This window comes from Bombus fervidus, chromosome 1 (assembly GCF_041682495.2).
Source record: "Bombus fervidus isolate BK054 chromosome 1, iyBomFerv1, whole genome shotgun sequence".
Lineage (NCBI taxonomy): Eukaryota > Metazoa > Arthropoda > Insecta > Hymenoptera > Apidae > Bombus > Bombus fervidus.
In genome coordinates this window covers 22,851,464-22,863,710 of record NC_091517.1, presented here as the reverse complement: position 1 = coordinate 22,863,710, position 12,247 = coordinate 22,851,464, and the positions used below count along the sequence as shown (strand labels likewise).

The 12,247-nt window shown below is 27.3% G+C and overlaps 3 protein-coding genes across 5 annotated transcripts; 1 reads left to right on the top strand and 2 right to left on the bottom strand.

Moving 5' to 3' along the window:
• Positions 1-417: 417 nt before the first annotated feature.
• On the bottom strand, positions 418-4,830 carry Par-6 (partitioning defective protein 6). 3 transcript variants are annotated; one of them, XM_072010560.1, is made up of 6 exons: positions 4,677-4,830; positions 3,490-3,726; positions 3,112-3,340; positions 2,856-2,983; positions 2,494-2,772; positions 418-2,389 (listed from the first exon to the last, which is right to left on the bottom strand). In XM_072010560.1, exons 2-6 carry the CDS (start codon positions 3,547-3,549, stop codon positions 2,081-2,083), a joined length of 1,005 nt encoding a protein of 334 aa, XP_071866661.1. In that variant the 5' UTR covers positions 3,550-3,726; positions 4,677-4,830; the 3' UTR covers positions 418-2,080. The 3 variants fall into 3 exon arrangements, with proteins under 3 accessions (XP_071866661.1, XP_071866680.1, XP_071866671.1); XM_072010579.1 differs by having other exon boundaries at positions 3,490-3,701; positions 4,677-4,795; XM_072010570.1 differs by lacking the exon at positions 4,677-4,830 and adding an exon at positions 4,479-4,497.
• Positions 4,831-4,988: 158 nt separating this feature from the next.
• Positions 4,989-7,936, top strand: Dredd (Caspase-8 Dredd). The gene is made up of 7 exons (XM_072010525.1): positions 4,989-5,296; positions 5,713-6,296; positions 6,377-6,642; positions 6,897-7,089; positions 7,165-7,290; positions 7,365-7,508; positions 7,598-7,936. The coding sequence occupies exons 2-7, from the start codon at positions 5,744-5,746 to the stop codon at positions 7,804-7,806; spliced, it is 1,491 nt and encodes a 496-aa protein (XP_071866626.1). The 5' UTR covers positions 4,989-5,296; positions 5,713-5,743; the 3' UTR covers positions 7,807-7,936.
• LOC139990896 (sodium channel protein Nach) lies at positions 7,869-12,129 on the bottom strand. The gene is made up of 10 exons (XM_072010516.1): positions 11,910-12,129; positions 11,039-11,245; positions 10,515-10,680; positions 10,192-10,343; positions 9,967-10,078; positions 9,247-9,550; positions 9,003-9,053; positions 8,653-8,845; positions 8,189-8,295; positions 7,869-8,093 (listed from the first exon to the last, which is right to left on the bottom strand). The coding sequence occupies exons 1-10, from the start codon at positions 12,065-12,067 to the stop codon at positions 7,960-7,962; spliced, it is 1,584 nt and encodes a 527-aa protein (XP_071866617.1). The 5' UTR covers positions 12,068-12,129; the 3' UTR covers positions 7,869-7,959.
• Positions 12,130-12,247: the final 118 nt, after the last annotated feature.

Genomic DNA, 12,247 nt, shown 5'->3' with positions numbered 1-12,247 from the left:
ACGTCTTTTCTTGTCTTTTATACATTAAATTTGACAAATTACAGTTAAAGTATTTGCTAAAGGATTGGTTTTTGATATAAATAGATTAATACCTTTTTGTAGAGAGCATCAAGCTGGGTCAACTAATGTTATAAAAAATATTCTCAATATCATTTTGATATTCAAAAAAATACAAGGTATTAAAAAATCAAACTACTTATATTCACCTGATCAAACCCCTCGAATAAATTTTATTTCGAACATTTTTTGATGAAGTCAGTAGATATTCCAGATGATAGTCATTCTAATTCACCCTATATGTACATAATGTGCATTATCCATGCATGCATGTATTTTTGCCAATCTAATTGACAAAATATAACTAAACTAGTATGTAGATTAATGCTACACTACTCAATTTAGAATTGTACAACATAATTAGTGAAACACTGTATATATTTCTTGCACTACAAAAGTTCTATGTAAATGGAATGTGATACAATTCATCACAATCCAATTTTTATATTCATGAATAAAACAATGAAGGCACAAATATATAAAGAAAATATTTTACATGTATATAAATATGTTTCATAATCTTATATGTTCTTACATCTAAAATTTGTAAAGTATATTTTAATATCTAGTGTTCAATTAGATAACAAATAACATTTATAAAACTGGAATTAAAATTCAAAAACTTCAACACTCTAAACTTACAATAAAATGAATAGAATACATATACGAGTAAATATGTTTCCGAATGCATCAGAGTAGGAATAATCCCAGTTTTGCATTTTTATAAAAAACATTGGAATGATCTAAGTATAAGGCCACTCAGCTTTTTTTGAGTCCGTACATTCAATTTAAAATAAGACGCTTATATTAGCATTTCGTCCTCTTATGTTATTCATATATACACTTTCTTTTATCATTGAATAAAGGCTTCTACTTACAATGATAAATTAAGTTATTAAATCTAATTATCTGCATTATATACATATTAAAATGATTAAAATCAATTGAAAAATTGATATTTTATGAAATGACGAACAAAGTGTTAGTTAACAACAGATTTCTTTGTTAATTATCCAATTGAATGATAAAATATAATTCTGAAAAGATAGTTTTATACATTACAATTTTAAATCTCTATTCACGGTTTATGCCATTAAGTAGAAATTTAAGTAAATTAAAAGTAAAACTTAAGTACACTTCATGCTTTTCCTATACTAAGAACTATAAATATTATTTTAATACTTCAAAAATATTGCTGTTTTCCAATAATGCTCTTATATATCAATACTAATATACTCCATACATGTCTTTTCAACAGATTGATAAAAAATATATGTATACACATTGTATTCAAGTAATGTAAATACTAAAAGAAAATTTTCTTATATAATATTTTTTGTTTCTATTGCAACTAAAAGTATCATGAGAAAAATTTTTTGTTATTATATTCCGATTATAATTATATATTATGCTTTTTCATTAATTGTAATTTTTCGTTTTACATGGATCAATTTGTTACTTTAATACCTTCTGTATATAATATTTATATATAGCTACAAAAAGTATTAAAGTAAGAAATGCATATTATTAAATAAGTACAAAATTAAACAATTCAATTTTGATCCATCCAATCCAAAAGGAGAGATATGTTCTTTGTTTATGTTTCACTTTTATAGTAATACTTTCTTTTATATATGAAAAATATTTTTAATTTTAATGATTTTTGTAATAGAATTGAATTTTCGAAACAATATTGATCTAGTAAGAATAAGTGATAATATTACAGAATGATTTTAATGGAAAATGTATGTATCATATTAAAAGGCACAATCTTCTACGAAAATGTTCATTTCATGTGAATCTAATATTCATTTTGGTGCCTAATTCAACTAAATTATCATTAAGTTATGTAAACAGTAGCTACCATGATTTTATAATGCTTCATTTACTTTAGCACATCATTTTCTTATTGTCATGTTATATTTTATGCTTATTTCTAAATACTTTTTTGGATGAACGAATATTTGAACCAATATTCAATTGAGCATGGCATAATATAAATAGAATTATGTAGTGCATTTATTTATAAATGTAAAACACCTTGATCGTGATTATAGTGATTTTGATGATGATGGTGATGATGGTGATAATGATGTTGTGAAGTTGAAGTTGTTGCATCATCCTGTAATGTTACACCAGTTAAGTCTACAATTTCATCTGCATCTTCGTCACTACCAGTTGCAGCACTTTGTGTCGACTGATGACTTCCAGAAGACAATTGACTATTACGTGAAAATGATCCACGTCTTGGTGCAGCTAATGCTGCTCGCTGATTTGCTGGCTTTACTGTGATTATGAGATTTGAAGAATTGGCAATCATCATATCTGTGACCTGTTTAAAATATGAAAAGATATGAGAAAATAGAAGTAGGAAAGAAGGTATAAGAATTACATTGAAATAAAAATATATAAATACTATATAACAATTTTACATACTTGATCTAGAGTTTTTCCAGCAACTTCTATACCATTCACTTCAAGCACTTCATCATTTACCGCTAAAAGACCTGTACTTTCAGCCAAGCCACCTGGTACTAATCTACTAATAAATACACCTGGTACTTTTTCAATCCCACCTCCTGCAGATGGGGGCAATATTCGAAAACTTTCTCCATCTTTAATATAAAATCCTAATGGTTTGTCAGAGCCGTGTTTCAATAATCGTACACGACGACAAGTTTCTGGTAATATGTCTACATCAATTATTGCTGATACCTGTTATTGTTCATAAAATTTGTACTAAACATATATCTTGAATGATATATGAAATAATTTGTATTCATATAACTAAGACATACTTGTCTAAAATCGTGAGGATTAGATATAGCTAGTGACTTTGGTTTTCCAGGTGTGCCACCAAGAATACTTGATATTAAATTTTTTGGTTTTATTGTCCCATATCCATTTATGTCTTCTAATCCATCCCCTATTATATAAAATAGTTTTTTGTTCTATCAATCTATTTACTATATACTTTGGAATAAATATTATTGCACATGAATCTTATATTGAATTTATCTTTGATAATTAGTTCTGTCATAAAAATTACTCGACCCTTTCTTTGAATAAAAATTCTAAGTAGAGGTTTTGCAGCCAGTAATGCCCTTGCCAAATTGTTGTCATTGTTAATGGGTAATAGATCACCATCGGTAGGATCTGTGTACCATATGAGGAAAGTTAAGTCAGGACCAATATCATGTCGCTCAGCCAATAACTTTTTAAAATCTTCATAATTAATTGCTTCATTACGGTTGACTGAAAATCTTATGATATCTGCATCAAACTAAAAAAAATTTTAATTTTCTGTATAGAAAAGTGTTCAATAGCATAACAAAAAAGAAAGGACACTTGAATGTTACTACATGATACTTTTTTTCTGTTTAATAATAGTATAGTTTAAAGGATGGGACTCTAAATTAAGAGGTTACTTACTTTACTTTTCACTGCGACAACACTGCTGTCAACTTGATGGTGAAGTTTGCTTTTTGACATGATAATTAATTTCAAATAAATTAGAATGTTCGAAGCAAATCCACAACTCACGAATGCGATGACGTGACGTCAAAAGCACCTGTTTGGTAGAACCTGGTAGAACGCAACTTGGCTACAACCGACTCCAGGTACAATCCGTGCTAATCATAAATCTGGCAACAGTGAATGAGTTCTGTCCTAATGTAAACATAACCTAATCAGTATGGTTTCCCGCGATTTTATGAAACATTTATTTATATTATAGTAAGTGATAATATTAATGAAATGAATGAAACAGTACTATTCGTCATACAGATAGCAACAATGAAAATAGTGATAATACTGTTAAAATAATAATAGAGTGAATACAATGTTGACAAAACATATTTAAAATTCAGTTATGTACTTTTAAAGAAAAGTTATTTAATACGAAAAAAAATACATGTTGGGAAAACTTTTCTAATGGGATTCAAAAATAAAAAGAAAATCTTACCAGCATATTAACGTCTTATTGACTACGTAACCATTTTTATTAAATGTAATCACATTTCAGAAAATAAATCGAGATAGTAAGTTTAGTGAAAAAGCAAAAAGTTCCTGAAATGTCCTCTATTTTAATTTATCTGTTCACTATGCACATAATTTTATGTAAAGATAAATTAATATTTGGCAAAAAGAAATTGCCAACGTTTAAACAAATAACTCTCTTTTCTAGTTCTTTATATAATTGACTTAAAGAAAAAATTCTTTCTATGTATATCCTCTATCCCCAAGATATTTAAAAAAAAGTATAGCTTCTACCCTCAATTTTCAAATCTCTTCAATATTTTTTTCGAAATTATATTCTATACAAATATTAAATATTTGTTAACTCCTTGTTAATATTATTATATATGTAACTAATCTTATTTCTTTTATATGTAATTTTACGAATTTATATGTTTCCTTACTTATTTTTAAACATTTTGTACAGAAGCAATTTAAACTTGCTTTACACAATGTAGATGTAAATATTTCAAATACAAGCATCGCATATCAAACTTTTCCAAAAACCAAAACAGATATCCACAAAAAATATGATATCTATATATTATTTCTACTTCACTATAAATATATTTGTATATAATTATTAAAATGATTGTACATACTTAAATAATTTTTTATAATAAGTTAATCACGGTACAACAAATTTCGTTACAAAACCGAGATATCCAGAATCGGATCCCTGATGTTTCCAAGTACGGCGTTGCCATGTTGTTTAACTCTACATATTTACCACGAATTGTATCTGAATCCGAGTTCCCTGTATGCTGAATATACTACATACTTACATATGTATTGTATACATACATATGACTGTTACTAGATCACTGCAATTTAATACTTAATTCGTAAATCCACCGAATTAAAAAATCTTATATACTTTAAATAATAAGATTGTTTTAAATATTGATACTTTATTACTTATGTTTTCTATTTATGAATGACGAAAATCACATTGTTTAAATATGTATTTAATATATTAATTAAACATATGTACAAACTGTAGATTAATGCGCAATAGTATGTGTTTTGTCATATTCAAAGAAAGAGACTTTTATAAACAAAAAGATATCTGTCGATTGATATATAACAATATTTGAAGATGTTTAAAGAAGTGATAATATTTTGGGTAAAATACAAAAACCAAAACTGAATATTGCAATAAAGCTGCGTAAATATTGCAATGAAATTGCACTGTAGAAGTATTACAAAATAATGTTACAAAGTAAGTGTGTTAATTACTGTATTTAATGACTGTAATTAATGACTGTTAATCTATATCAATTTACTCTTTACCAATTGATTATTTCAATTTTATTTGTTTATTCATTTTTTATTAATAATGCATTGTTTTATTTATTCATATTAATCTTTTTAATTGTTTTGTCAATAAAAGTTAGTAAATATATGTATATACAGTCATGTTATGTTTACCTCTATAAATATCATTTTCAAATTATGACTTTTATCCTTTTTATACTTTTTATAAATTTATTGTATCTTGTAGAATTTATATGTAGAATATTTTACACTCTAATACTATTTCAGTGCATGTTTAAAATTGATCAATTTTCAATATTTCTATATTATTCACATGTAGAATGAAAACATGTATATTTTACAATATTATTTCTTTCCAAGGCACATTATTAAAGTAAATTTGTGGAAAGCAATGTCTTTATTAATTGATGCAGAACTATCTGCTTTAAACATTAATGTAAGTGAAGATGTATTGGACAAAGACATTTTATGGAAAATAGAAAATGACCTTAGCATCGATGAGAAAATATCTATTTTATTTTTGATGATAACTGATTATCAACATAGCTTCAGAGAAATTTGTGATTTATTACAAAACTATAAAGATCATAAAGTTTATATACTTACAGAATTTATAAATAAATATCCTGAAAATTGGAAAAATAAATTATTAGAATCTATATTTATTATACAAAATAGGCAAATTATACGAAAATTGGGTTTACCATTTGAAAATTGGGATTTATTGTATCTGCCAAAAAATGGATCATGTTCCAGACACTTAAATGTAATTGCAAAAAGTTTATATTTATTATGTGAAGCTCTTTCTGAAGATAAAATCAAATTATTACTGCAATATGTTAGAACTGATTTAATTGAATATGAAGAACATTTAAAAGATGTAGATTTTCTTGAATTACATATGTTATATTGGATGCAAGCAAATTATATTTCAATATATCCAGGTTTGTTTTTATCCATAAAAACACACTATTCTTTGTAATTTCATATAACTCCTTGTTCACATAATGTTTAATTATTTTAGATGGTAAGGCAAAACTTAAGAATTTGCTTAAACATTTAAAGACTTTCAAAGAGTTAGAGCATATTTATGAAGATCTAAAAAAATATGAAAATCATCAAAATGTGTTAGATACACAGCGTACAAATTCTAGTAATATATCTCAGATACAAACATTTTCCATGAGAGAAGAAGAATCTGTGTTGTCAGATGTGGAAGGAGAAGATATAAGAAAATTAAACAACGGCCTTTGTATTATTATAAGCCAAATGCGTTTTTCAGGTCAACAGGTATTGTATTAATAAACATAACCATTTTTATCCCAATATAGATAAAATTATATAGGGTGTACCGAGAGTAAGTGTCTTACAACTACCATAGCACTATTCTATAGTTCTGAATTGGTAGAGATTTGTTAAAAGGTCAATTTTGCAGCAACTTTTTGTAACAAATCTTCACTGATCCAGAGGTAGAGTCACGCTGTGGTGGTCGTGACATTTACTTTCGATATAGCCTGTACATACGTATAACACTTTTGTTTCAGTTTGAAACCAGATTTGGAACTGTAGCTGATCGTATGAAACTGTCAGAAACATTTCAAAGATTTGGTTTTACCATTGAGGTGTTTAATGATTTAACCAAAGATGAAATACTTACAACATTAGAAAATATTCCAAAAGACTTTGGTACTGGTTATGACTGCATTTTTGTATGCATTTTAAGTCATGGGAGTAAAGGTAAAATTTAGTAAATTTTGCATCATAAGCATTATGTTGTATAAGTTATTAATCGTTAATGGTCATTAATTCTAGGTGGTATTATTAGTGCAGATGAAAAAGAAGTTAGTATTGAAGCAATTGAACATAAATTTTGTTGTATAAAATTAAAAGATGTTATTAAAGTAGTTATTATACAAGCTTGTCAGGGAAAGGTGACAGGTAAAAAAAATTGTCATTTTATGCTGTTGGGTTAAAACTTGAGGTTGTACAATCACAATAATTTTTAATTGCAGGGCAAATAAATGATGATGAAGTAACTCATTTAGTTACAGATGGCCCTTTAAATTGTGAAGTTCAAAGTATTTTACCATACAAAAATTTCTGTATATTTATGTCAACTATGCAAGGTTTCATATCTGTTCGTCATAAAGAAGAAGGTAATATATAATTATCTCTATGTTATAGGTTAGAACTTAATATATTTATTAGGTGTATTATTCACACATCAGAAATTCATATTTTACAGGATCTTGGTTCATACAAGAATTTTGTAATATTTTACAAAATGGAGGAAATAAAATTACATTCTTGAAGGCTATTAGAAAAACAATCCAGTCGGTAATGAAGAAGAAAGGAAAATTAAATGGAACAAATTCCATTGCTCAGTTACCTGAATTGAAAACATGCAGATTACTTACGGATTTTCAGTTACCAGATTACCGTGCAGATATATAAAAAAGAAAAGACAATATTATTGCCTTCAATGTACAAAACCAATAAAATAGAATAATAAAATAATATATTTTATATATATATTTTATAAAAAAAGAAAAAATGACATTTACTTAATAACCTAATATCTTGCATGACCTAAAAAATTGTCGATATTTAGTTTGACTTGTTTCTTGTGTTTCTTTTTACACATGCATCGGTTAAAACCCGAATAATAAAAAAATAAATAATTTCAAAAATAGACATGAAACTAAAACCAGCAAAGACTCCTAAGAGACCACCAAATGTTGCTAAAACAAACATTAAATTTATATTATCATTAGTATCATTATTATTATATTTTTATTTAAATTCTCTTATTATTTTAATAAACAATTGATATTACCGAATAAATGACGCCAACTATAATGCATATCCCGTCGGTATTGAATAGACACTAGATCTCCAAAAAATATATGAATTATACTTTGATTTTTCCAGGTTTTACCTTCGCTATAACGAAAAACATGTACTTGTAATTTATTTCATTCGTAATTATAAACATATAAATATTTTTGATTATTTCTTGATATTTAATAATAAAAGATAGTATTATAATATATAATATTAATAATAAAAGATAGCTTGATAAACTGTGGAGTCTGTTATTTTTTACTAAAATTAGAAAAATATATACATAATGCTAACTTTCATATATTTTTGCAGAAAACTTTTTTTTATCCAATACTGCTCTCAATTTATGTGTACTAGTATTAAAAGCTTTCAATCAATATCTTATGTAATGTATATGTTTCAAGTATTTTGTAATAAATATACGAATATTTTTTGCTAAGGAATTCTTAAAATTACCTAGAATAAGTAGTGTAAGTTAGACCATCATAATAAACGCGTTTATCAAGATTTCCTGCTGAATTCTCCATGATATAACGATAAAAATTACAATCAGGTTTACAATTACAAGGTCTTTCTTTAGTATCCAATTCTACAAGCTGTAAAGTTTTGGGCGACATATCTGTTCCTGGCCAAGAGGTATCATACCAAACTAAAAATTCATTTGTATATATTCAATTGTTATAAGAATATTTTACATAGAGTATTATTATGCCATAATTTTTCCATATTCTTAGTTTCATAAACAAAGCGTCAATAAAAAAGAAAGGCTGGGAAATTAATAATACTTGTGAATATCTTAAACTTACATTTAAACGTTTCTAGGCATTCGACATCTCTTAAATTGCATACTCTGGTATCTGTAATAGAATATTATTTATCTTAAAGCTAACAGGTAGAAAAACGTGAAAGAATATTTCTAAATTTTGATTATTTCTTTTATAGATAATTTTTGTCTTATGTCAGATCTAGTAATTATCGAAAGAAACGCTGTACTATAGAATATTTTGCAAGTTTACGAGATAAAACAAGTTGTATTTAGAGCAAGCTAACCATTTTGCGGATAATAATATGGAATGCATCCACATTTTTTCTTAATTACAGTTGTTCGACAGTTCGTTAGACAATTTATGAATGAATATCTTGCGGGCATGAAATTTCTGTTCCAATCGTTACCAATCATTGTATTTGCTTCATCATAAAATATGCATTCTCTCATGGTGGATTTTAGCTTTCTGATATCAAGGGTCGAATAAGTTTCTACAGGTTGGACAGTCAAAAACGAATATTTATGGGCGTTTATCAATTTACTCGGTGCATTATGATCAGGATAATCGTAAGGGTCGTGTAGCATGATCTGTAAAAATATAGTAGACGTTACAAGATTAATATAATGAAGGAAAATAGTTATATAATTAGTTTATAAAATATCGCTTCACATGCAAGATATTAAAATTATTAATAATATTGAAATTATTAAAGAACAAAGAGAACGATTTCACATCGATTTCATTATATTTCTTGAATTTCTCTTCGTCCAATCGTGTACTTTCTTCAAGATTTAATTTTTAGAATTAATGATTTTACAACATTCCGTGATGATATCACGCTGAATGTTTATTGAAATTAGAAAGTAGAGAATATTTTACAAAAATTAGAAATTTTTAAAGAATCGAAGATTAGATCGGGCAAAAGAGAACTCAAAGATCGTAACAAAAGAGTATAATTTTTAACAGTCTTTTTTTACAATCAGAAATTAATGCGAAATATTACCTTTATTTCCGTAGATTCCATAATATCGGCATCATTATTTTCGACATCCAGATTAAGCAATACATTGAGTCCACTCTGATATCCACACGATGTCATTTTATGTGGTTTTATACTTCGAAGTTAATTTAAAAGAGAAAGAGAATAAAATTCATAATTTAAACAATAATATACAAAACAATGTACTAATGTTGATACGTAAATCTATATATATATATATATATATACTTTGGATTTTCCATAATCGAATCGTAAGTAATATAATTAAAGCTGCAGCATAATCCATCACGGCTGATACTTGATCGAAATATGGTATTGCAGTTTTCAATCTTCGATTTCCACTTACACGATTCCAACAAACTTTGACAATTTCGCGTAACCTGAAATTCAATCTCATTTTCATCCAACGTACTTTCTTTGGTGACACTTCATTTAACAATTTCGAATAGTTTTGATTCGATAGATACGAATCTATGAAAGATATTTGCTAGCAAGTTTGTTTTCTCTGTATTATGACGCTGTACGATGTTTCCTATAATTCTGTTACCTACCGAGTTCATGATCGTTGGTATTGAAAGCTTATTCATGTCAAAAATGTTCTGCAATCGTGAAAGATTATTTCGAACGTGTGATCCGTATATACCAGGATATAATAATTCGTTCAGTAATCTCATTTCTCGAGCTATAAATTCCCTCGACAGACTCGATGGAAATGTCCTGCAAAAACAATAGGAAAAAGCAATTGTGCAATTTAAGTGGTTTGCTATATCTATACAGTATAAGCTAACACAAAATAGAAGATGATAAAAGAGCAGCAGTAATAAGTATAACGAAAGTTTACACGATAACGATTTTAATCAAATATCGACAACGAAATGCAGGTGAAAATGCAAATGAAAAATCTACAGGTTACTGACTAATCTTTACCATAAATATAATTGTATGATATATCATCAATCGATCATCAAGAAAGGAAGATTATCGTTAAATCATGATAAGAGATTATATACAACGAGTAACAGAAAGTTTAGTCGACGGTTAAGAACGAAAGAGAAAAGAAAAATAAAATACTCACAAGTTGTCGGTGAATTTTTTTGTTAATTGAAGAGATACGGGATTCATATCGCATACCGTAACCGCTGGAAACGGATAATTCCATATTCCATGATGGGTCGTTTCGATGACCGAGAGAACTAAATGTTGCTGGTAATAATTCAGAGTAACTTTCAGCATTCCGATTGCAATGCACAGGGATGAGACCACCATTATTGCCCATGCGATTCTATCGAAATGAACGCGGAACGAATAGTATCGTGATTACATCGCGCTTCGATTTAATTGAAACAAAGGTGAAATTAAGTTCCATTAATGACACCTACTTATAATGTACCTATACACGGCTTAATCAGTAGGCTAAATGAATTTTGGAATTCGTATGTTAATGGTTTTTGAATCATATATCGATCGCTCTTTATTGCTTTTTGACACTCGAATAGCTTATCTGTAGTAGGTGTAGTAGATACATGTGTATACAGATGACTACAATTGAAGTGGCATTAAAGTAAATGAATTGTAAAATACGTATAAAATGTATATAACTATTTTTCGACTTTTTTACAAATTAACTTTGAATGCTGGTAGAAATGAAAAGTTTGCTCGTTCCAATGTTAATTACATTCTGTTTCTGTTTGTTTCATTAAAATTGATTTTAATTAGTTAATTCACTGAACCTATGTAGGTTGAATTTTATTTGACACTTAGTATTACTTAAATTGTACACATAGTTGCATGTAAAATATCTTTTCCTTCTATTATGCTATCTTTGTCCTTTCTACATTTTACTGTCATTTCTACATTTTCTTTCAGAATATCGTTATATTATATCTATGTGATATTCAACGAATCGATAAAATAATGGTTTACGTTTACAAAGTTGAATTACTCACCTTTCTATCGTAGAACGTTGAGTTTCGCAAATATATTTGCAACCATGAAGTCCCGTTTCGTGACAAAACTCCGAGATATGTGTTTTTACGGTGTAACAAAATTTTCGTACGATCTTTTTCAAGATATTGCCACAACTTCGCTTTCGTACGCGTTTCATGTTTCTAAATTAATAACGAGCTAACGTTTCCATCAATTTTAAGATTGCTAATATCGCACGAATTTGTTTTTTCAATCTAATTTATTTGTTTTAAATTATTAGCGTTTAGTCGTTGAGAAGTTCGATTAGAAAGATTGAATTCGATTAAAAGTTGCGATTAAATAATTCGTAATTGCGAAA

Bases quoted from the DNA above. Each gene is read 5' to 3' on its own strand.
- LOC139990896 (XM_072010516.1), bottom strand. From the start codon at position 12,067: ATGAAACGCGTACGAAAGCGAAGTTGTGGCAATATCTTGAAAAAGATC. The intron at 10,681-11,038 runs GTGAGTATTTTA...TTGTTTTTGCAG, and splicing joins AAAAAATTCACCGACAACTT to GACATTTCCATCGAGTCTGT. The intron at 8,846-9,002 runs GTAAGTTTAAGA...ATGAATTTTTAG, and splicing joins ATGCCTAGAAACGTTTAAAT to TTTGGTATGATACCTCTTGG.
- Par-6 (XM_072010560.1), bottom strand. From the start codon at position 3,549: ATGTCAAAAAGCAAACTTCACCATCAAGTTGACAGCAGTGTTGTCGCA. The intron at 3,341-3,489 runs GTAAGTAACCTC...AATTTTTTTTAG, and splicing joins TTGTCGCAGTGAAAAGTAAA to TTTGATGCAGATATCATAAG. The intron at 2,773-2,855 runs GTATGTCTTAGT...GAACAATAACAG, and splicing joins ATCCTCACGATTTTAGACAA to GTATCAGCAATAATTGATGT.
- Dredd (XM_072010525.1), top strand. From the start codon at position 5,744: ATGTCTTTATTAATTGATGCAGAACTATCTGCTTTAAACATTAATGTA. The intron at 7,090-7,164 runs GTAAAATTTAGT...CATTAATTCTAG, and splicing joins TTTAAGTCATGGGAGTAAAG to GTGGTATTATTAGTGCAGAT. The intron at 7,509-7,597 runs GTAATATATAAT...CATATTTTACAG, and splicing joins TGTTCGTCATAAAGAAGAAG to GATCTTGGTTCATACAAGAA.